Raw genomic sequence first — 25796 nt, forward strand, 5'->3', positions numbered from 1 at the left:
CTCGCTCGGGGTCTCCCGGCTGACAGGAGCGGAGCCGCCGCTGTCGCGCATGCGCCGTGGGGAGTGCGCGAGGGAGTGTGGAGCAAGGAGGCCAACGCCGCTCCTCAGTCGGTCTGTGGGCGGGTGGGCGGGCGGAGAGGCCCGGAGCGGTGGGCGCCATGTCTGGCGGGGGCTCCTGCGCGGGGCCGGGCCCTGGGGCCTGCGGCGGGGCGGGGGCGGCCTCCTCGTCGGCTTCGTCCCCTAGCGGCGCCGGCGGCCTGTCGATGTTCCGGTGGCTGGAGGTGCTGGAGAAGGAGTTCGACAAGGCCTTCGTGGACGTAGACCTGCTGCTGGGCGAGATCGACCCGGACCAGGCGGACATCACCTACGAGGGCCGGCAGAAGATGACCAGCCTCAGCTCCTGCTTCGCCCAGCTCTGCCACAAAGCCCAGACCGTCTCCCAGATCAACCACAAGCTCGAGGTGAAGCAGCTGGGTCCTCTTTCTAGTATAGCATTCGGTGTCTTTATCACAATAGAGCAGGTATGGGCAAGCTTGGGCCCTCCAGCAGGTAGGCTGTTAGGAATTGTGGGAGTCCAAAACGCCTGGAGGGCCCAAGTTTGCCCATGCCTGAAGTAAACGCCTCCTCACAATTTACACCGCTTGACAAAAGCTGTCAACCGCCCCCTGCTGCTCCACACCACTCTTATATTGAAATAGAAATGATCCGACCAAGCACCTTCTCCCAGGTCCCTTCCAAACAACCATATAACCCAGAATATGAAGGCAGATTATCCACAATACCTGCATACTGGAATATCTGAGTCCACACTGCCATATATTCCAGTTCAAAGCAGAAAATGTGGGATTTTATTGAGCTGTATGGAAGGGGCCTCAGTGTGGCCTTACAGAAAGGCAGCAATTTGATGCCATGAGCACATACATACAGTAAAAATAAACATAAATTAAAACCAAAACATCAAAACATTATTAAAAACAGTTATTAAAATCACACATCATCCAGAATCAAAATCCAAGGCCATTCCATTAGTGACTTCACTATTCTATGTACTCATGTTGCAATAACTTGCTATCCAAAAGTTTGGTCCCATAACCATTTTTACTTCCTTCCTGAAGGACAGAAGGGAGGGGGCTGCTCCCATTTCATTGTAGAGGGAGTTCCATAGCCGAGGGGCCATCACTGAGAAGGCCTTGTCTCTCGTCCCCACACCTGTGACAGAGGTAGGACCGAGAGCAGGGTCTCCCCAGAAGATTTTAACCTCTGAGGTGGATCATAGAGGGAGATACATTCATAAAATCATAGAGTTGGAAGAGACCTCATGGGCCATCCAGTCCAACCTTCTGCCAAGAAACAGGAAAATCACATTCAAAGCACTCCCAACAGATGGCCTTCCAGCCTCTGCTTAAACGCTTCCATAGAAGGAGCCTCCACCACACTCCGAGGCAGAGAGTTCCAGTGCTGAACTGCTCTCACAGTGATGAAGTTCTTCCTAATGTTCAGGTGGAATCTCCTTTCCTGTATGAAGCCATTGTTCCACGTCATAGTCTCCAGGCAGCAGAAAACAAGCATGCTCCCTCCTCCCTATGACTTCCCCTCACATATTTATACATGGCCCTCATGTCTCCTCTCAGCCTTTTCTTCTGCAGGCTAAACATGCCCAGCTCTTTAAGTCACTCCTCATAGGGCTTGTTCTCCAGACCCTTGATCATTTTAGTCACCCTCTTCTAGACACTTTCCAGCTTGTCAATATCTTCCTTCAATTGTGGTGCCCAGAATTGGACACAGTATTCCAGGTGTGGTCTGACCAAGGCAGAATGGAGGGGTAGTATGACTTCCCTGGATCTAGACACTATATACCTATTGATGCAGGCCAAAATCCCATTAACTTTTTTTATCCACCGCATCACATTGTAGGATCATGTTTAACTTGTTGTCCACGAGGACTCCAAGATCTTTTTCACATGTACTGCTGTCGAGCCAGGCATCCCACATTCTGTTTTCAGACAGGTAAGCTTGGCTGGAACCATTTAGAGTTTTATATACTAAAGACAACACTTGGCATTGTGCTTGGTAGCAGACTGGCAGCCAGTGGAGCTGACGTAACGGGGGTTGTGTGGTCCTGGTACACCGCTCGAGTGAGAAATCTCGCTGCCACCCATTGGACCATTTGTAGTTTTCAAACAGTCTTCAAAGGTAACCCCACATAGAGCATGTTGTTGTAGTCTATTCAGGATGTAGCAAGAGGTTCTAGATTTTTCAAGTAATGGCACACTTTTTTTGCCAACATCATTTTGCAATATAGTAATTCAGTTTTAGTCGCAGATTGGATGTTATAAGGCAGGCATGGGCAAACTTCGGCCCTCCAGATGTTTTGGACTTTAATGCCCACAATTTCTACTGGCTGTTAGGAATTGTGGGAGTTGAAGTCTAAAACACCTGGAGGGCCGAAGTTTGCCCATGCCTGTTATAATAGATAGTGACACATACATAAATGGTTAATAACAGAATGTATGGGAACACAACATATTTCATGAACATCTTTCATTTATATATATTTAAAAATATATGATGCATTGCTTATTTCACCTCAACTCAGATGTTTCTCATGACATTTGCGTAACACACCTACACACTGCATCTGACACGCTAACAGTTTGGAAAGCTCTGCTTTAGCGTTGCTCCACAATACCTCTTTCTTAATGCACAGAATTTAAAATCGACTTCTCACTCTCCAGCCAGTATAATCATCTTCTTAATAAAAGGTTGAGCATCGCGTTTCCAGGATTCCAAAATACTCCAAAGTTGTCTACATGGGTGGCTGACAGAGTGACACCTTTGCTCCATGTGTTTCATACACAAAATTATTAAAAATGTTGTGTATAAATACCTTTAGGTTATATGTATATGGTAATGATATTTATTTAATTAATTATTTAATTCACTGTATTTTTACACCGCTCTATCTCAACCCCAAAGGGGACTCAAAGCGGCTTCCAAATTGGCAATAATTCAATGCCACAATAACATAAAAACATACAAATTACAATATACATTGAACTTTAAAATCATGAAAATCATAAAACGCTAACATATAAATGCATTTAATAAGTTGTTAAAACAGTGCACATAGACCCAAAATCATAATCCAGAAGCCGTTCCAATCACAATGCATTCATTTTGTAACTACATATAGTCCTGTACTACTCTCCAAACGCTTGGTTCCATAGCCAGGTTTAATTTGCTTTAGAAAGGACAGGAGGGAGGAGGCTGATCTAATTTCACTGGGAAGGGAGATCCACAGTCGAGGGGCCACCACTGAGAAAGTTCTGTCCCTCGCCCCCACCAAGTATATATGAAATATAAATGAATTTTGTGTTTAGACACGGGTCCGATCTCGAAGACATTTTATTATGTACTTAGATGCAAATGCAGTCATTCTCAAAATAAATTAAAAATCCAACATCCAAGACACTTCTGTCCCCAAGCATTTTGGATAAGGGACTAATGGATATTATGTTTTGACTTGGGTCATATAATCAAGATATCTCATTATGTATGTATGTGCAAATGCACATATACAAATGCAGGTATTCCAAAATCCCCCAAAAATCCAAAACACTTCTGGTCCCAAGCACTTTGGATACCTGTACCATCTAGTATAGAGTCTCAAGTTCTGCCTGTTGAGTACAGCAGGTAAAACTTAATCCCCAAAGTCCACAAATATCTTTATATTTTCTTCTTTAGGAAAATTGCCTAATGTTTTTTACACATAAAAATTATTAGAGGTGAATGAAGTTCAAGGGGGAGGAATAAGCAGAGAATAGCTGCCCGAGTTCAGTTCCATGGAGAGAGGTATAGAAAGGATGGGAGGTTGGTATAGGAACCATAGGTGAAAGAAGTGATGTGCAGAAGGAAAATGGCTTTTCTTCACAGCTCTGAAAAGTTGCTTTTTAGATTACAAGCTCCAGGAGGTAGGAATTCTGGTAGTTGCACACCCCAAAAGTAAACACCTCCAAGCTCTGCTCCTCCACCCCATAGGGCAGTGATTCTCAACCTGTGGGTCCCCAGGTATTTTGGCCTACAACTCCCAGAAATTCCTGCCAGTTTACCAGCTGTTAGGATTTCTGGGAGTTGAAGCGCAAAACATCTGGGGACCCACAAGTTGAGAACCACTGCCATAGGGAGAAGTATGTTTTCTTCTGCTGGTGTTTAATGGTAAAGCAAGGCCATAAGAACATGCCCTCTCGTTTCAACCCCTCAAATGGAATCCCTTATTTTATCATATGTATTAAAAATTCTTCAATAAAAATTATTTAAGAAAAAGCCTGGGTCCAAGGTTTCTGAAACCTTGTTCCTTAGATATCACTGTGAGTTGGAGACTCAAATGGGAGGTAAATCTTAGGTACAAGTATCATACTAACTTTTCATGCTTTCGCACCTTAAAATAGGTACAGGTTGAGTATCACTTATGTAAAATGCTTGAGACCAGAAGTGTTCCGTATTTCAGATTTGTTTGGATTTTGGAATGTTTGCATATACATGATGGGATATCTTGAAAATAGGACCCAAGTGTAAACATATTTCATATATACATTGTATACACAGCCTGAAAGTAATTGTATACACAATATCTCAAATAATGTTGTGCATGAGACAGGTTTGGGTACATTGAAACAAAAGTGTCACTCTCCCAGTCACTCAAGTGGATGATTTTGAATTTTGAAGTACAGTATTTTTTTGCTTTGTTCTAATTACAATTACAGTAGAGTCTCACTTATCCAAGCCTTGCTTATCCAAGCTTCTGGATTATCCAAGCCATTTTTGTAGTCAATGTTTTCAATATATCATGATATTTTGGTGCTAAATTCATAAATACAGTAATTACAACATAACGTTACTGCGTATTGAACTATGTTTTCTGTCAAATTTGTTGTATAACATGATGTTTTGGCGCTTAATTTGTAAAATCATAACCTAATTTGATGTTTAATAGGCTTTTCCTTAATCCCTTCTTATTATCCAAAATATTCGCTTATCCAAGCTTCTGCCGGCCCGTTTAGCTTGGATAAGTGAGACTCTACTGTATTATTATAATAAATTTTATTTGGGTGGTACAACATAGTTAAAACACACAGATAAAAACACATTACTGTAAAATACATAAAAGGTAAAGATAAAGGTTTCCCCTGACGTTAAGTCCAGTCGTGTCTGACTCTGAGGGTTGGTGCTCATCTCCATTTCTAAGCCAAAGAGCCGGCATTGTCCATAGACACCTCCAAGGTCATGTGGCCGGAATGACTACACGGAGTGCCGTTACCTTCCCGCTGGAGCGGTACCTATTGGTCTACTCACATTTGCATGTTTTCAAACTGCTAGGTTGGAAGAAGCTGGAGCTAACAGCGGGCGCTCACTCCACTCCCTGGATTCCAACCTGCAACTTTTCAGTCAGCAAGTTCAGCAGCTCAGCTTTAACACGTTGCATACCATATATTAAAATACGTAGTTCAAAATTGCAAATAAGGGAAATTCAACCTGGATAATAAAATGTGTCCCCCTCCACTTGGATTTAGACTTTTTGAAATAAAATTTAAGATATAGTAACCAATAAATAATATTAAAATGAAGTTCTCTGCCTTATTCGTGGAATGGTGGCAGAGCATGTACATTTCTGGATAAAATATCCCAGGTTCAGTTCCTAGCATCTTTGGTTAAAACATTAGGTATCAGGTGATTGGAAATTTTGACTTCTTTTTTCCTGAGATCGTGGAGGACCTCTGCTAATCAGAACAGGTAGGATTGTGATAGGTGGTTATTTGCCCTGACAAGCAATGTGATATTACTTGGTGTGCTCTTTTATAAAGCTTTTAAAAAAACAACCAGTATTGGGAAAAATATGGCCATCTGTATCATGAGGGAATGTGGGGCTGCCACTTAAAGATTACTATTGAATAGCATTGAGGGTACTGAAAATAAAGAACAAGCATCCCACACTATATGAAATGGGTGTTTTTCAAGTAAGAGTGAAGATGTTGATTGAACTTTGGACCCCATGTGTCAAGATGTCCAGGTTGGACCTTGACGAAAGCATGCTAAAGAGCTTTGTATATATGAAAGCTGCTGTGTCCAAAATCTAACCTAAAATGTTCAGAAATTCTAAGTAGGTTTCAAATTTTTCCAGTGATGTAAATGTAAGCAGACACAATACATTTGCAAAAAATGATAGTGGAATAATTTCAATACTGAACCCCCATCACATAATGTGGTAAATACTTGCAGAGCCAGAAAAGTTTATGATGCAAGAATGCATTCTTTCATGTGTAGTTCTGGAGCTTTGACTATTAGTGGCATCCCTATGATCCTGACTTTGATCCAACTTTGCTTCATTAATATAGCTCTCAAATATGTTAATTCTATTACTAATACTATCAATCTTATGCCTTAACTTTTTGTAACATATTGCAGTTAGCTATAAGACTAAGAATACTACTACAGAAATCCCAACTTTTGTAAGAGTAGTGAGGAAGAGGATATCTAATTCATATTTGTTGTTAACTGCCAAGTGACTATATGTGACTTTGAAGTCACAGTGTTAACAACTTTGCAGTTCAGATCTTATCCACTCAGGGCTATGGCTTCCTTAAGTGAGTTTATCCACCTATGGTATTAGTCATAGTTATATCCCAGCAACTGTGTTTCTATTGGGTTTTGTTTCAAAATTCTAAAAGTTCAGTTTAAGAAAGTCAATATGCTACCAAGCTAGGTCACTATATGTCTACTGAATGAGTTTGAAGGGGTAGGAAGTAGCTTGGTAAATTATCATTTTGGAACATGTCCAAAGCAAACAAATATAAAGCTGTTTTGAGTGGTGAAAAATGGAAAAGCCATGCAAAATAATGTGAATCTAAGGGTTCTTCTACACAGAATGAACGAATGCAGTTTGACACCACTTTAACTGCCATGGCTCAGTGCTGTGGAATTGTGGGGATTGTACTTGAAGTTTTACAAGATCTTTCACCTCTGCCGTGGTTCTACCCAACTACAACTCCCAGGATTTCATAGCATTGAGCCATGGCAGTGGTGTCAAACTGCATTTGTTCTACTGTGTAGGTGCACCTAAAGAGAATAAAAGAACAATGAAAGAACTCAGCTGCAGAGATGGGTACTCTTAGGTAATTAACAATTTAGGTCAGCCTTTCCCAATCTTTTTTGATGTTCCATATTTTGAAGTGCTACTCCTTTCTGCCTTTGACAGCAGATCACTGGTCACAGCAAACTGATGTTGTGTCCAGGACCATAGCCAGAGAAAAAATTTGGGCGGGTTGAAATTTTTAAAGCGAATCCTGAAGAGTAGTTCTATAACACAAAATGATTTAGAAATCAGGCCCCATTGATAAACTTCAGTGAACACTCAAGACAGATAAACTTCAGTGGACACTCATGGCGATTTGATTAATAAATTAAAATTCATGAGTAAACTAGGTTTTTTTTAAACCTGAAAAATTTAAGGGGTGGGGGTGAACCCCTAACCCCCACCCCCTTGGCTACAGCCTTGGTTGTATCTCAATATCCAAAGCATCTGGAAGGAACCAAATTGGAGGAGGCCAATTCCATATAAGATGAGCAGTGCTTTAATCAACTATTCTTATTATACAGCTTCACATGTTACTTATTGTAATTAATTTTCTGGATCTGGGAGCCAGTTTAATCCCAATGTGAAACTGGAATGTTCTGGAATTGAGTGCCTATCTCTCTCTTCCCCAGAAGTAGTATGTAGCAGAACATCTTATTAAGAAGCATCTTCTACCATCTTTGATGTTCATAATTTCAGCATGAGATTGCTACATTATTTTTCTTGGCACTCTGTATATATTGCTGAAGATACTTCAGTTTTAGTATGCATGTGTGCAGACATTGCAGCAAAGCATAAAGCCTGATGAGAAAAATCGGTACAAATGTAACATCAGGAAAATAAAATAAGTACAGTATTTTGATAAATTTGTGTTTGCAACACTTTGAGAGGCTGGTTGTGATAAAATTGATAGCTGTCATGCATGCAGTCTAATGTGTTTACAGTTTGTGACATTGTGTAAATATGTATAATTCTGTACTAGTTGAGCTTTTTGAGCCATATATTTGTAGGATCAGTTGGGCACCTTGAGGTACCATAATACTGAGACTGTGAATTCTGGGTTTGGTTTTCTCTACCTCTGTACTTTTTCACCAATTCCATGCATTATATAAAAATATGCATTCAAAAGAATGATGAGATATAACTGTTTTAATCTGACACTTTTATCCTGGCTGTATGCACTATCAAACTATCAGTTCTACACATTAACTATTCTTGTAATCAAGAAAGTAGCGTATGCTATTATAGCTATTTCAGTGTTATTCTTTATTTTTTTAAAAATATTGTCTGTCTAGAAAGCAAAGAATATGATAAATGTTCTCTGTGTGTGCATTCAAAAGAAAATGTATCTGTTACAATATCACAGTATCATGCATCTAAGTCCATATTATAAGCAGAATTATGGACAAGAGACTAGTTAAAATTAACAAGCAAAAAATAATTAAAAGACAGCGATAATAAATAATTGCAGGCATGGGTATCAGCATGTTGGGAAAATGGTATTAGGTTGATTCCAGTCATTTATTAGCTGTTGCAAAGGTTCTGGAGGTGAATGGCACTCTGGAGTTTTAATGCTACACAGTTCTTGGATTCTACGATGGTGCAGGAAATTTCTTCCAGGAAAAGGATGGTGTGAGAATGAAATGTTGCTAGACTGATTTATTTCTTCAGATAGAGAGTCTTCATATTTCACCCAAAGAATGTTTCCAGCTCTTGCTACAGGAAAGACAACAATACATTAGTTTTAGAGAATCTGAGATTACTGATAACTACTAATAAGGGGTTGGCACTAGATCATAGGGACTGGATCTCCTTCCAGTTTTGACTCCTAATTTTCTGATTCTCATATTAATATTTAAAGAGCCATCTGCAGTGATGTGATTCATAGTTGTTTAGGTGCTAGTTAATATGTAGTGTAGTCTATATCTTCAAACTTAAAATCCTGGTAAAGTGGGAAATGCTGATGTTGGCTTCCCAGTTTAACTATATTAAGATACCTTCTCCCTCCATGTCAATTTATGTTTCATATACACCTTATATAAATAGCTGGAGGTAATTGTATATATTTGTAGTTATTTTGTGCATGAAATCAAGTTTCTGTACATTGAACCATCAGGAGATCAAGGTGTCACTATCTCAGCTACCCATAAGGACAATTTTTGGTTTTGGAGCAATTCAGATTTTGAAATTCCATATAAGGGATGCTCAACCTGTAATTTCTTTTTGAAAGGAAGTGTAACTTTGAAATAAAAAATGACCTCCTTTTCAGATATCTGCAGTGGAGAATATAGATATTTTCTAAATTTGGAACAGTCCTTTTTTAACTTTGCTTCAGAGGAAATAAATCCTGCTTAAACCATTCAAAGAGAAAGGTCAGGTTTTTTTTAGTATTTTTATTTCCTGCTAGCTCATCATACATTTAGACTGTGTGTCTTCTGGAAGATGAAAATTATAACAGCAATTCCAGCCTAGTCATTCTTGTTTGTAATTGAAAGGAGTGTATGCTAAATTGTTATGGTTGAAGTATAAAAGAAAATCAGGATAATACATCTTGATGTAGTGCCATTGTTTAGTCTATGGCAGGCCTTTTATCTCTTTGTGGTGGTAAACTTAAAATATTTTGTGGTCCACTTTCATATTTCCCAGTCTACTTGGAGGTTTGTTTTTCTGTCAGTCCCCTTTAGAAGTAAGAAGTGAAAATAAAGGTTAAAATATATTTCCAGTCTTTCTAAAATCACAATAAAATGTTATTTTGACACACCAATTTTCAAAGCAATCATTGTGTTTATCTATCACAGCATATAAAGGAAAAAAGGAAGCAGAATATGTCAGCACCTCTAAGACTGATATAATTTAGCATGAATTTTCATGCCACAACTGGATAACTGTGCTTTAAAACCTGTGACTTTAATATAAATCAGGACAACTTGTTACCCACTTAAGCTCATGCTAAAATATATGAGTTAATCTTAAAGGTGCTACTAGATTTCTCCTCATCTCATTTTCCATTTTATAGTATATCAGTAGAAATAAGCAAAGGGGGGAATATCACTAAGTTTCTATATGTTAAAAATCTTACAAAACTTTACTGAAACCTAGCACTTACGAAAAATGTTTAGGAAGCTATTTTAAAAGTGGAGTTGATTATCACATGTGTGAAAAGACAAGAGGCTACAATCCTAATCATGGTTTTTAATGTCTCTTACGTTCAGCTGAATATTGGAACTTAATAGATGCAAAAAGGGCAATATTAAAAACTCTGGTATCAACCAATTTGCATGTGGAGAAGAATGTTGATTGTTGATGAGAAGTCTTTCATTACTGTGGCAGATTATCAGAATAGAGGGTTATGACAAAACTAACTGTCCATGGCCTGTTCTAATTCTACTCTACTACTAACTGTGGGGATATGATTGGCTAAAGTGGTTTAGAATCTAAACATAAACATTCTTTTTTCTTTTCTTTTTACTATCTATAGGCAGTCCCCAGATAACAAGCAAGATATGTTCTATATGTTTGTTCTTAAGCTGAATTTGTATGTAAGTCAGAACAGGTACATTTTCTAAATGTAACTCCAGCCATTTTTTTAGTTTTGGCAAGGATAGGGAAGCGGTTAACACCCCTGTAATGTTTGTTTTGCTGTTCGTGCTGTATTCAGAAGATTTCGCCTCACTTTCTGTTCCTAGTTTGAACATTTTGGGTTTTCATGGAAACAAAGATCAATGATAAAGCTTCAGTGAAGATACCATTTTCCCAACTTACAGAAATCAATTTCCCCTTTCTAGGTGTGGGTTTTCCCTCATTTCCTGTTGTATCATCTCTGTTTGTAACTATGAGTCTCATGCAAGCCAGATGTTTGTAACTCAGGTACTGGATTTACTGTATACACGTGTATATGTCGACCTCATTTTTATTTATTATTATTTATTACAATATTTATATCCCGCCCTTCTCACCCAACAGGGGATTCAGGGCGGCTTACAATAAAACACACATATAAAACCTGTACAATACACTATAAATCAGTTAAAAATTAACTTACGTAAGATATTCATAAAACGCATTATAAAATACAGATAAGCGTGTTCAAGTTTAAAAGACTGGGTCTGTCAATTGAGTTCCAGCGTACATAATAGTAATTAATGTTGCTGATTCTTATTCAAAAGCCTGGCCCCACAACCAAGTTTTAACCTTCCTACGGAAGGATAGGAGGGAGGGAGCCTGCCTGACTTCAATGGGGAGGGTGTTCCATAGGTGGGGAGCCACTACTGAAAAGGCCCTGTCTCTCGTCCCCGCCAGCCGCACCTGTGAGGCTGACGGGACCGCGAGCAGGGCCTCATCTGATGATCTTAAGCTTCCAGGTGGATCATAGTGGGAGACACGTTCGGACAGATAAGCTGGGCCGGAACCGTCATGTATAAGTCAAGGGCTGGTTTTGAACCCAAAATTATGGATTTTGATACAATTTGTGGATAAGTCAAGGGTCGTTCTTCAGAGAAAGGGAAACACCCAGCACCACCTCAAAGGTGAATGGAGAGAGAGTAGAGAGGATTGGTTCTTCTTTTAAATTCTTCTGGAATTGACTTAGTGCTTGCCTTCTGCCACTTTTCAAAGAGAAAGGGATAAGCCTTTTTTGTATAGGAATTCATGTACAGAACTCACACTGACCTTTGTATAAGTCAGTCCAGGTTTTCTAGGTTGATTTTTTGACAAAGATTTCTAGACTTACACATGAGTGTATAGGGTAAATTCATGTTCTTATGTTGGTGTTTCTAATAGGTTGTTTGAAACATTTGTGTTTTAGTGTGCCTGTTTCTTCCATGTTGTCTAGATCTTGGCATATTTAACCCAAACTAGAGAACATGTAGTAATTGTCCTTTGACCATTTATATCAGCAATCTTTAGATCTTCTTGGACCACAAATCCCAGGCTAGCCAGGAAATAGGTATCTGGAGGGTCATATGAATCCCCTTTTAATTTCTTTCCTTCTGTCATATAGGTATGGTGACAAAAGGGTGGAGTCATTTTACATTTCCAGTTTATTGCTCAGTGTACACTTAGTATAGATGCTGACAGGTGTTGCCAACTGTGGAGCCAGGAGTGGTTATTTATTCCAAACAAATCAAGGTGCAGCATGCATAGTTTACTGAGTTTATAACTCCAGAGTCTATGCACATGTATTTTTCTGTGAAATTAATAAGGTTGAAAAAAAACATGCTGAGCAAATAAGAAATGTGAATAATTTTCCCACACCAGTGATTTGTCTTAATAGTAATTAAATCATGTGATTTGAACAGCCTTAGCAGATGCAATCCCAGTTTAGGATGGTAAACATAACACTTATTAAAAAGTCATCTGTTGCAGCCCAGGCAGCGAGAGCACTGAAAACCAACACAGAGACCAATAATCTTTTAATATCTTTATTAAAGCAAATAATAATCCCAAAATGAATTGGTGGAAAAGTTGAGCAAGCAATAGCCCTTTAAGAAAAGGTATAAGATAGTCCAGAAATGTCAAGGAATATGTCCAGTATTAGAGTCCAAAGTCTGAAAACCGAAACACACTCAAAACTGATAATAGCCTTTGAGTGGGGAATTAAGTTAGCAAGCTAGGCAGATGAGCAAGGTCCAAATGTTCAAGAATAGTTCTTAGAAGCAAGGCAGGAACTTGAGATCGTGGAAATAAATCTTGGTTCACGAAAATACAGGAAAGTAGACTTAAATCCGTATCTACTCGTGAGTCGTGGCACCTGCTGGCCACTTGAGTCAACGAGCTGGAAACTGGAGACGATGCACCTTCTTAGTGGTAAGCAACGTTGACACCGCAAGGGAAACTACTGGGAGCAAAACTTTTATTAAAGTGCAGAGTCTCCCCCAAAAAGTGGCCTTCCTCCCTAAAGTTCCCAAGGGAAAGGCTTCTAGAGAGGGTCTCCACGCTCAGCCAAGCGGGCACTTCTCCTCCGCGCTTGTTTCTCAGATCTCTGCTTGTTTAGATACTCTCTCTGGTTGAAGGACACAGACTCCGGTGAGCTAGAGACATCGAGCAAGGGAGTAGAGTTATCCACAACACTCTCCCTTTCAATTAGAGCTGGCTGTTTATCGTCAACAAGTGGCAGCTGCAAATTCATCGGGTCTTGCTGACTCGGAGAAATATCAACATATTCTTCATTCTGGTCAAAGGCGAACCCAGGGTCAGGTACAGGGGCCAAAGGTAGCTGGGATATAACATCATCTTTAAAACTTTTGTGAATACTTTCTGGAGGCATCCCTGCAAGTCCTAGGATCACATGCAGGCCTGCTGTATGGTGTTTAATTTTTTTTACATTGGTTTCATATTTGTTTATTGTGATTTAAACTGACTTGTTTTAATAATTATATATTTAATTTTACTTCAATATTTTCGTAGGTTTTAAATTATTTTTTTAAGTTGTTAGCTGGTTGCTTCCAATGATAGTGTTTTTAAGGTTGTGAGCTGTTTTGGATTGATCAAGCAACAAAAAAAAACCCATGATGATAACAACAACAGCAGCAGCAGCAACAACAACAATAATAATGGATACTGATAAATGAATGCCACCGTGTCTTCCTTTATTTTCAGTATTAGTAGTATTTTGCAGACCTTTTATTTTTTTGCATGAGAGTCATTAATTGCTAGTCCTCAATAGGTTTCCAGGAATGTGTGGAAATATTGTAACAATATGTCACAGATATGGTACTAATCTATTGCCAAACGGCAGGGGATGATGGTCCTCCACATCAAATAGAGCAGTGCTGCTCAAGTTAACTTGTTCGGTAGACACTTTTACCCATGTAAATGACCAAATGATGTTGTATCTTCCAGGCCCAGCTAGTGGATCTGAAATCTGAACTGACTGAAACACGGGCTGAAAAAGCAGTATTAGAAAAAGAGGTGCATGACCAGCTATTACAACTTCATGCTATTCAGCTTCAACTCCATGCCAAAACTGGACAGAGTGTTGACTCAGGGGCAATCAAGGCAAAACTGGTGAGTGTGTTTTTAGGGAAAATGTACAGTACAGTAGAACCTATTGTGTTTGTATTGATGCTCTACTTTGTTTTCTCGCTGTCAATTCAGCTGCCTGAGAAAGATGACTCTGTGTGTGTGTGTGTGTGTGTGTGTGTGTGTATAGAGTTCCCTATCAGAATCAAATAGTGTAGATAAATAGACATACACATATGATATATGTGATTTAACTAACAAGAATGTTATTTCTGAGTAGTTAGAAGCGATCTCCAAAAAGATAGTTGTGTTTTATAGCTATGTTTTAGGATTTAGAACATGAATCTCAGAATGAGACGAAACCCCGAACTCCCTTGCCATACAGATAAGTCTGTGCAGCACAGAAGTTCCCCTTGTTAGCTGCTATCTTCCCCTCTTTATATTGCTTAATTTGGCATTTCTCCTGTATTTGTGCAGCCAATGAAAGTGGATTGCAGTATAGCTAACAGTATTGTGGCATGGAGTATAGTTTCTTCAAAGTCACAACTATTGATCTAGAATGGAGAGGAGGGAGGGAAAGGAAGGTGTTGGTGATAATATGGTTTTAATTTCTTCTGTCTATGTTTCTGCATTGCTACTAAATTAAAGAAAAGGAAGGGAAGACTAGGAAGTAGAGAGACACGAATTTGTGGATTTTGGTAAAACTATTTCCTAAGGTTGATGCACAAAAAATGTGTGTGTGTGTGTGTGTGTGTGTCCCCGCATATGTGTTTACTTTTTGGTTAAACTAAAAAGCAAGTTAATCTGAGTGGAGTCTTGAAGGATGTCCTCATATCTAGGTCTTATGACTAATTTTCTCCTTATATCTATCCTACATAATAGCATGCCTGTTGAATAAACATGTATTGGCTTGTATTACCTTTGCTGAAAGTCTTTTGTGGGCAATGATTCATGCATCTCTTACTTGATGAAATTGGTTTCAGCTTTATTGTGAGATGGGGGATGCCTATAATAAATATTTAGATAATAATTTCCTATTGTTTGTTCATTGATAGACCATTTTCAATACCTATTGAAGTAAGTAGTAAATTAAATTCCAAGTTGTCATTTTCCTTGCTAGATCTTGCGCATGGTGAAATTCAGTATTTGGGCTACTGTGGTACCTGGTGTATGGCATTCTTTTATAAACTTAATTGCTTTGCCTTTGTTTCTAATCATGAAACCTTTTTTCTCTCATCTTAAGTCTGTCCCTTCTGTGGAGGACCTGGTAAGTTTACTAGCTGCCTTTATCTGTGTTTCAATTCAACCAGTGCAGTAGATTATGCTGACTTACGCATTTTGACCTGGATGTTTAGCGCCAGTGGATTTTAGCTAGATTATTCTGCTTTCTCGGTTTCTTTGCCAAGCATTCGTGTCTGCTCAGTGCTGCTTTTAGATTTTATGCTTTTTCCCACCCAACATGCATGCCTGCATTGCTGTTGTTGATTGTTATCATTAACTTGAATTCTTTTGAAGTAGCAAATGGAATTTAGTCTGGATATAAAAGTTTGTGAAAATCTGATGGTAGTCACAATCCAGAAATCTAGATTTCTAACCTCCTGGGCCGCAAAAACTTCATACAAAAGTAGTTGTGAACTAGCAGTACCAGTTAATTGATCAGCAGCCAAAAGTCATGCAACATTCAGTGAATTCTAAAATAACAAAATTCTAAAATAAAAATCTGGATTACTCCCAATATACAGAATGCTGTAGAATGCTTATTTGCATAAAATAGTATGATGAGTAGGACTTGACTGGCCTAATAAATGTCCTTTGTTTCTTCGTGGAATAACTTCTTGAGAGGTATTTCTTTATTGAGGTTCTTTATTGGCTGCCTACTTAAAGCCAGCTGCATTGTGCTATACTTTTCTTTTGGATACCGTAATACAGTGGTTCTCAACCTGTGGGTCCCCAGATGTTTTGACCTTCAACTCCCAGAAATCCTAACAGCTGGTAAACTGGCTGAGATTTCTGGGAGTTGTAGGCCAAAACACCTGGGGACCCACAGGTTGAGAACCACTGCCTTAATAAATTAGCAGAAGCTGCCGTTTATTTTACAGAAACTCTGTTTCTATACTTTTTCTTTTGACATAAGCATGCCGGAATACAAGTTAGAAAAAACATAGAATAATAGAGTTGGAAGAGATCATATGGACCATCTAGTCCAATCCCCTGTCATGCAGGAAAAGTCCAATCAAAGCACCCTGGCCATCCAGTCTTTGTTTAAAAGCTTCCAAGGGGGCCCATTGGATGAACCTTCTCCGTTCCTGCCACTGAGTGACCTATATATACTCACAGGCTTTTACTCATCACTGCACAGAGCCTTTTTCAGCCAAAAGGATTGCCAAAATCATTGCACTATCCAGTCCTTCTGAATTTAGAAGTCCAAAATTAGCCATTGATCTTATAATCTTGAAGTGGAATCTTGGGTCAGCAATATGGGATACTGCTTTTTGTGTTTCCAAAATACCTCTGAAAATACCAAACATGATTATTTGACTGATATATTTAAAATATTATATCTTTTTGGTAAAAAAAAACCAAACCAATATTTCATTCATGTTGTTTTTAACCATGTTGTTATTTGGTCACTGAATTTACCTTTAATGTCATTCCATATGTTCATTTAACTTCTTTGTCATTGATATACGTTCATGTTGAATCATTATGTACAAGTAGGTGATTCTTTTAGATTAAATTGTTTTTTGATACTTGCAGTAAATTGTCTTATAATACAGAGAAAGATTTGGCAATCAGATTAATATGAGTATGCTTCCTGGGCTTCCATGTTTGTTTCCGCTTGCAGTACTATTTTACAAATGTGAACCTTTCTTAGAGAAGAATGCCTGATGTAGCCAGGCAGGGCACAGATAATCTAAGGCCACAGTTGTATGCCATTGCTTTTTTCTCTATGTAACTAAAGGTTTATTGGTGTGATTGTAATCTTCATGACTACGTACATAATAAGATTATCTTATGACTAAACAGCTAGGACTTTTCATTTTCCAGGAAAGAGAACTAGAAGCCAACAAAAAAGAAAAGGTGAAAGAAGCTCAGCTTGAAGCTGAGGTGAAGTTACTTAGGAAGGAAAATGAAGCACTCCGCCGACATATAGCTGTGCTCCAGGCTGAAGTGTATGGAGCAAGACTTGCAGCCAAATACCTGGATAAAGAACTGGCAGGAAGGTATGTAAGAGAAATCAGACATCTGCAGTGGAATTTGAGTCAGAACTGTTGTCTTAGGCTTAAGATATTCATTGCTTCCTGGTATATTTGAACAGCATATGGGAAATAGGGAAGCCTATAATCCAGGTGTCCTTATCTGTGCAGTTCTAGACTACTATGAAAAGTGGAAGTAGTGGGAGAGGCTAATGATGGAGCTGATGTAAATCTGTTTGGGGAAATGTGGGCAAGATGCCCCATTTTATTTTTCCTGCTATTTCTTCATAATGATTTAAGCCACATGACCACCTCTTTAGAGGATTTCAGAACATAGGAGTGGCATGATAAACTAGTTGAACACATCGGCTTATATATATTATATTCTCTTCTCACTACATAGAGTTCAGCAAATTCAGTTACTAGGAAGAGATATGAAAGGACCTGCTCATGATAAACTCTGGAACCAGCTAGAAGCTGAAATCCATTTGCACCGGCACAAAACTGTGATCAGGGCATGTCGTGGTCGCAATGACTTAAAGCGACCCATGCAAGCACCTCCAGGGCATGTAAGTATCCTGCTCTTGTCATTTATGATGTTATCATTTCTATCATTATATGGGGATACCTCAGTTAACAAAGTATCTGACCAAGAACTATTTTTTAAAAAAAATATTTTTATGCCTTTTTCCCCTTTTTTACTTTCCTTCTGTCAAGCTGCAAGGTTTTTTTTAGCAGCATTGACATGGGGAGGTTGCTAAATGAGGGCTGGAGAATTACAGACTTTTAGTGTTGATTTGGAACAATATGTTGTTATGTTGCTTGAGTTGGGAAACTGGGATTTTCCTGCAGCTGATTCTAGCTGAATTCAGCATGCAAGTTGCCTTCTGAATCTTTCACTGAGCATGCCTGAACAACAAAATGGAGAGAGATACCTCCAGCATTTGAACAGAGGCTACCTGAAGGTTTCATCCAAATAGATCTTTTTCTTTTATTATGATTTCTACTTTGTTGGCCATTGGCATAGATCTAGGTTTTGTTTAGATCTACTTGTCTTGAAGCCCCAATAGCCAGTGCAATGCCCACTTTGCTTGTGCCACAAGACTATTCACATAGAGATACAAATACCGATAAAAATATCCACAGTGATTCCTTTTTAATAATGACAACTTCTTACATTTTATTGTATGGAGGAGTGGCAGTTAGCTGTGCTTCCAAAACTCATAGGAAAACTCTTAAGACAATTTTAGTAGGAAACTTTTCTTGCTATCCTGTGATTTTCTTTATGACCATGTGAAATATTTTCATAATAATATTTATTTTTACTTTTAAACTAGAACACAGATTCCTTAAAGAAGAGTCAAGGTGTTGGTCCAATCAGAAAAGTTCTCTTGGTTAAAGAAGATCATGAAGGACTTGGCATTTCAATTACCGTAATATTTTAATTTGTTTCCCTCTTTCTATTAACCAAATGTTTATATTTTCTTCTGCATCTCCTGTACATTGCATTGTTTGACATTATCTTTTTGCTGTTATAGTAGTCACTGAAGGAGTATTAAGTTTTCACTATAAGTCTGCATATAAAGCATAAACACTCTTATAAACTGTGCTGTGCATAGGATTCATAGAATAGAAAATTCTTTATCACCATGTTTGATGGCTAGTAGTATTAATTCAACTTAAAAATGTTTTTAAAAACATATATATTGTTAGGCTGTAGGACATTCTGAAATGTCTGAAGCCTCTGTCTCTTGTTAAATGTTGTTATGAAGGGTGGAAAGGAGCATGGTGTTCCCATCCTCATCTCTGAAATCCATCCTGGCCAGCCTGCTGATCGATGTGGAGGTCTGCACGTAGGAGATGCTATTCTAGCTGTAAATGGAGTTAATTTGAGAGATGCCAAGCATAAAGAAGCCGTAACTATTCTTTCCCAGCAGGTAACTGTTGTATTAGTTAATCCTAGATTATTATTGTACATTTATATGACGTTTCCCTTATTCATTGGGCTAGCTGCCTTGGAAGAACCCATTTCATTAAATCAATAGATGGATTCAGTTGCTTAAAGTTTCATTTGGAGCTTCCTGTAATTATTTTTATTACATATAATCTAAATTCAATCACACCAGTCACATCCAAAAAAACATTCAAGCACAAAAGAACTAAAGTTGAGCAGTATATTTCAGATCTTGGTTTAAAAGTTTCAAAAATACTTTCCTTCAAAATATTCTGTGAATTAATGTGCTGTCCATTATTGTATTACATAGTTTATCATTTGCTCCATCTTTTCTTTCTCTTAGAAATATTTGTTACTACAAGTTGAGTATCCCTTATCCAGAAATTCAAATTCTAAAATGCTCCAGAAATGTCTACACCTTTGCTTTTTGATTTGTTTTATGCAAAAAAATTTAAAATATTGTATATAAAATTACCTTCGCCCTATGTGTAGAAGCTAAAGAATAAACAAAAATGAATTTTGTGTTTAGACTTGTGTCCCACCTCCAAGATATCTCATTATGTATATGCAGATATTCTAAAATCTAAAACACTTCTGGTTCCAATTTTTTTGGCTAAGGGATACACAACTTATGTTCAATCAACAATTCAATATTGATTGCTGTTGAGCCTTAACTATTAGTAAGCAAAAATAGAGGATGTGGCTGTGGATGAGAAGTTGAACGAACTGCAGAATCACAGGGAAAAAGAACATTGCAATTGGGTTACTATGATGCTTCTTCCCCTGGTCTTTGTGGCAAATGAGAATTTAATAATAATATAATATATGTTTATTTCTAACCTGCCCTATCTCCTCGGAGGGACTCAGGGAGGCTTACAGACATAAAACATAAAAACTGGCAAACATTCAGTGCAATTTCAACAACATAATACATCTATACCAGTGGTTCTCAGCCTGTGGGTCCCCTTGTGTTTTGGCCTACAAGGTCCAGAAACCCCAGCCAATTTAACAGCTATTAGGATTTCTGGGAGTTGAAGGCCAAAACATCTGGGGACCCACAGGTTGAGAACCACTGATCTATTCAAATAAGCTAAAATAGAATAAAACAGTTGCTAACACACATTATGCCCACTCACCTGTTTTTGGACTGGTGTAAATAGATTACGCCGTCTTACCGTATAAGGATGTGTCCTAGATTTGAAAATGCCCCTTCCCCCAAAATTGTGTTTTACAATTGATGAAATACAGCATTACTTAGTTATTTTTATTATCTCCTTGTTCTTTGCTTGTTTTTCTGCATTGCCCATACTTAAAAGCCACATAACCTTTCTTCTTTCATTCTAGAGAGGAGAAATTGAATTTGAAGTTGTGTATGTTGCTCCAGAAGTAGATTCAGATGATGAAAATGTAGAATATGAGGACGAGAGTGGCCATCGTTATCGTTTGTATCTTGATGAATTAGAGGAAGGTGGAAATTCTGCTTCCAGTCGAAAAGATGGAAGTGGAGATGTCAAATCATTACAAGGTAAAACTTCAGAAGATAATGAAGGGAAAGTTGAAGTAAATATTTTTACATGGTGTTTGTAAGATAAACTAATGTAATTACTCCCAATAAATGCAACTATTTAAGTAAATGTGATCCCATAAAATGTAAAATAAATGTACCACCTCAGGATTACAAAAGCCAAGATTGCTTGCTTATCGATTGATTTATAGCATTTAGATGGCTGCCTTTTCTTGGCATGAAATTCAAGAAATATGTGTCCTTGGCTATTATAGTGTTCCAGATAATTAGGGAGAGGATGGCAAATGCTGGCTTGGCTTGGGTTTTTTGCCTCAATATTTCTAGGCTGTTATACTTTAAATCAAATTCCTGTGTTGAATTTGAATTTTTCTGAATTGACAGATAATGTAAATCTTTGCTTATTCTGTGTTGGAAGCAGGTTCTTTTGATCTCATCTTTTTGATAAGTCATTCTTTTTCTGGTGTGATTTAAGTATGTTAAGATATAGGAAGATTATCAAAATTCATAGTAAATGTGTTAAATCTTTCTCCCTCTTCACCCCCCACCCCACCCTACTGTGGAAGGGTCTCAGCAGTGCATTAGCACTTGCTTTGTTGGTTAGCAGAATTCTGTAATTTGCATTGGATTTGCTTTGTCAAGCTGAAAGATCTTGTTAGGTGAAGCATATTCATTCCTAAGCCTTTGCAAGAGCAGATATGGATGTGGAGGTGTTTTTACCTGTAATTAAAAGAGGAGGTGTTTTTACCTGGAGAAGGCCTTCTCGGTGGTGGCCCCCTGACTTTGGAACTCCCTCCCCAGGGAAATCAGGCAAGCCCCCCTCACTATCCGCTAGATGTTCCAACAAGCTTTTGAGAAGGATTAGTCCCTAGTCCCAGTCCCCAGGTTGCCAGATAGTACTCTGTTCTGCACTCCATCCACTTCCCTAACCCTGTGATACACTGTTTGCTCTACCCCACCCAGTCCTTTTACAGTTGATTAGGTCCATTTTATTACTCCTACCATTGGATTCCTGAACCTCACCTGATGGAGCTCCGATGTATTCGGTTTTATATTTTATTTTAATATGTTTATCAAGGTTTCTGTATTTTATGATGTTTGTATTTTTTATTTCTTGTTTTTATTTTATTAGTATTTATTTTATTTGTTGTCATTTTGTTTATTAAGTTACAGTTAGGTTGTTTATATTGTCTAATGTGCCTTGTCCTGATGTAAACTGTTTGTATGGTTTTCTTTTGGCATTGGATGGTTGCCATATTGTTGGAAACCGCTCTGAGACCCTTCAGGGAGATAGGGCGGTCTATAAATGTATTATTATTATTATTATTATTATTATTATTATTATTATTATTATTATTATTATTATTATTATTGGTTTTTCCACCTGTTCTGGCTTATGTTCTTGCCTGTGTATAGAATAGTCCCCACGAGTTATTTCTATACAAGCAGAAATATATTTTATGAATCTTAAGAGTCTACAAGGTCTTACGCATTTTTTCTGTCCTTTGCAGTGTTTGAGAAGAAAGCAAGTATTGATGGTCATGAAAATGGAGACCTTGGAAATTCTGTTGACACCGAAGAAACTGTATCAAAACTAGCCCAGTCTGCTGAGAGCTTAGCCTAAAAATCCCAACACCTAAATCAACATGGGACTACATCTTTCCACAAGATGGGTTATAGCTGTTCTACATAATATAAATGGCATAGAAAGTTTTAAAGAAGGACAATTAAAAGATAAAAGGAAGCTGCATTACTGTTGCCTGAAAAAAAAACTATTCATTTGGTTCACCCAAAGCTTCATGATGAGCCAATCTAAACATGTAAATGTCCCAATTTTCTAAGAAATTGCATGTCAAACGAATACCCATGAAATGTAAGCACCAAAGCATGTTTTTCCCAATGGCATTTCTTTTAATATGGTATAATTTTGGATCGTGTCTATAAAAAGGTACTAGAATAGTTCAGAAGAACTGTTGATATGTGTTCCTCTGATGAATGGCAAAAACAAAACATTACATCATTTGCTTCCTCAGTTATGAGGAAAGCGTGACTATTCTATTTTATATTTCTGACTTAGCTAGCTAATTTAAATTACATCTTTTAAAATCTGAATGGCAAAAATGTCATTCTGGATTGCCACAAGATACAAAAATCAGACACACAGTTACATATTATGAGTTAAATCTCTGATTTAGATCTTAGTGATCTGTTTATTCATGAAATTGGGTGCAATTCATTCTGCCCTCTGTGACCTCCTCAGTCAATGCTGGATCTGAAATACTCTTTAAAAGTATTTAAACAAATACTTATATTACTATTAAAGTGTAAACAAGTATAAAATTGGCCTGCTGGAATTAAGCCTGCCCTTGGCTTTGTATGAGGCTAACATACAGTTGATACTGTTGAGTGGGTACCATTCCATTCTATCTGGCCTGACTGAGGGTCGCTTCAGATGCCTCCTCTTCCCACTACATTGGATGTATGATTTGTAGTTGCCATTCAGTGTTTTGAGACCTGGGTGGCCTGCAGAACTTCTAGTTCCACTGTTATTTTTGACAATGTGCAAACATCTGACTCCTTCAGAGCTTGGTAGCACTCTGTTTCACACATGACCAGTTCACATGAGGGGCAATTGCAGGGATTATTGTGCTTCGGGTGCTTCTGGACAATGTCTTCATTGTAATATGGCAATATTCTTTATAGGCATGAAGAATGGCATTCAGGTCTTTTGTTAAACTTCTCTGTAAGAGGAGAGTCACATGACTTCAAGCATGGGAGGATAGCAAGAAACTGATGAGCATATTTTATGCCCTGAATCTCTGTTAGTAGTTATGTGATTGCTTTAGCACAGGATTTATCATGCCACCCTTCCACCTATTTTTTGCAGATTTCTGGCATTATGGTAAGACAACATTAAAATGAGTGACCACATCATCACTGCCTTAAAATTACTCCCAATGACTCTAACCACATCAAGTGCCAGTTGCCAGTAGGCTCCAGTTAAATTATTAAGAGAGAACCTCCAGTGTGGGGAATAAGGTTATCTTTCGTGTGTTAGGACCCTATAAAACCCTGATTTTGTGCCATTAGAACCATTATGGGAAGAATTCTCTTGCAGTGAGGTAGTAGTAATTGTTACCAATCAGCGTTGTGTCAGCACTATATTAAGGGGATTATGTGAATTGGTCCTGAATAATTGGAAGAGAAGTGTATGTCCTGTAACATGACGCTAGTTACTGTGCCAGATCAGGCAACACATTTGTGATTCCTGAATTCTAGCCTGCTAGGTGGACTTCGACTCCCAGAAGCCTCAGCTGCCTTACCCAGTGATTGGGTTCTGGGAACTGAAGTCCAAAACACCAGAAAGACTCAAGTATGAGAAGCACTAAGGTAAGACTAGTACTTCAATAAAATACACACTTTTAAAAAAGAAAATCTCCAATATTGCAAAATACCACATTTGAAGACCTAAGGTATTTTCCAAAGACATTGATAAAATGATTGATGTCCTGGGTAGATTCTTCTATTGTTATGTATGTGTTTGCGTGTATATATATACATATGTACCTTACTAGAATGCACACTCTCTATATGCAAACAGTTACAAACCATGTAATAGCTTTTGTTGTTATAGGATAAAGCATGAAATGCCTGCTCTCCATTCACTGTTTTGCAGGCCATTAAACTATAACAAGTAAAGATGTATTTTGAGAGTGGAAATAATGTAAAATGAAACTTTGTGTTTTTTTCTATAGGATGTACATACCTGAAGGGTGAAATACTTTTAGTGCAATGTTAGTTAATCTACTGTTTAGTGTTTAAAATGTTGTCTTGTTGAGCACAGTTAAACTTGTCTCTTCTAGGTGCACTTATATATATGTTTATAGAGCTATCTTAAAAATGTAAATACTTTATGCAAAGATTTTGCTATTTATAAATTCTTTAAACTGTTGCTCATAAAATAATTTTGTCGGTCGTTCTGCTCACTTGCTCATGGAACTGTATTTCATTTGCAGTACATTTTTATAACTGCTCCTTTAATACTGTATATTAAAGTAATCAAACCATAATACTATCTTTGAGGAACATGAATTATTTTAAATAAGAAAGAGCATATTGTGTGTGAGTTAGAGATGTGCCTTTCCCTGCCATCTGAGGTCAATAAGCACCATTGGCATTTTATGGTGTTCTGTGCAATATTTTGTCTTAAGTACCTTTGTATTTCTTTGTAGGAATCTGAATGACTCCTATATATTGGTCCAACCTTGGTTCTAGTCAGACTTTTAAGCAAAAGAGCGAGGAAGGGGAAGCAGAAGAAAGCACTGGACTGCTTTAGACCTCTGTATCTAATGTGCAAAAGCCTGAATTGAAAACAGTGTGGTTTACCTGGGTTCTCCCACTTCTGAGCTGAAGTGGTCAATACTTTGCTCAAACAGGGCCATGGAATGAATTATGAAAGAAGTTTGTCTTCAGGTGGGAGTCTTTTTCATTCTGGGCTGGAAACTGGCAGTAGCTAATGGGGTAGGTCTGTTCTCACCTTTGTGGCTATTTTCAGGGCATCTGCTCTGCTGTGCACCACTATTGGCTGGGTACTAGGAACTTAGTGTGGAAACATCTGGGATATCTTTTTTATAGCAGTCTTATATAAGGGGAGTGCTCCCTCCCCTTTCAGGGCTCCTTGAGAGAAAACCCAGGTGCTGGACATGTGGTCTAGTTCTCTTTCCCTAAAGGTGGAAGTTAGTGGCAGATAGCAAAAAGTCAGTTTTTGGGGGTATTTTGGTTTTCCTGATAAGAGAGAATCTGTATTTGCTATGTGGAATATTTTTTTCCTTTATCTTGTACCCATTGTTCTGTCCTGGTCTCCAGCATCAGAAAGCAAGCTTGCCCCTCCTCACTATGACCATTCAAATATTTAAACATGGCTCTCATGTCCCCTCTCAGCCTTCTTTTCCCCAAGTAAAACCCTGCTCCCTTAGGTGCTCTGCATAGAGCCCGGTTTCCAAACCTTTGATCATATTATTGCCTTTTTCTGGA

The 25796-nt window shown here is 38.1% G+C and overlaps 1 protein-coding gene across 2 annotated transcripts; it reads left to right on the forward strand.

Moving 5' to 3' along the window:
• The first annotated feature begins 8 nt into the window (after positions 1 to 8).
• On the forward strand, positions 9 to 24832 carry gopc (golgi associated PDZ and coiled-coil motif containing). 2 transcript variants are annotated; one of them, XM_003215597.4, is made up of 9 exons: positions 10 to 461; positions 13970 to 14134; positions 15333 to 15356; positions 17138 to 17313; positions 17690 to 17855; positions 18624 to 18719; positions 19059 to 19223; positions 20585 to 20765; positions 22274 to 24832. In XM_003215597.4, the coding sequence occupies exons 1-9, from the start codon at positions 159 to 161 to the stop codon at positions 22384 to 22386; spliced, it is 1389 nt and encodes a 462-aa protein (XP_003215645.1). In that variant the 5' UTR covers positions 10 to 158; the 3' UTR covers positions 22387 to 24832. The 2 variants fall into 2 exon arrangements, with proteins under 2 accessions (XP_008118588.1, XP_003215645.1); XM_008120381.3 differs by lacking the exon at positions 15333 to 15356 and having other exon boundaries at positions 9 to 461.
• Positions 24833 to 25796: the final 964 nt, after the last annotated feature.

This window comes from Anolis carolinensis, chromosome 1 (genome assembly GCF_035594765.1).
Source record: "Anolis carolinensis isolate JA03-04 chromosome 1, rAnoCar3.1.pri, whole genome shotgun sequence".
In the NCBI taxonomy this organism is placed as follows: domain Eukaryota; kingdom Metazoa; phylum Chordata; class Lepidosauria; order Squamata; family Dactyloidae; genus Anolis; species Anolis carolinensis.

Bases quoted from the DNA above. Each gene is read 5' to 3' on its own strand.
- gopc (XM_003215597.4), top strand. From the start codon at position 159: ATGTCTGGCGGGGGCTCCTGCGCGGGGCCGGGCCCTGGGGCCTGCGGC. The intron at 17,314-17,689 runs GTATGTAAGAGA...CTCACTACATAG, and splicing joins GATAAAGAACTGGCAGGAAG to AGTTCAGCAAATTCAGTTAC. The intron at 17,856-18,623 runs GTAAGTATCCTG...CTTTTAAACTAG, and splicing joins TGCAAGCACCTCCAGGGCAT to AACACAGATTCCTTAAAGAA.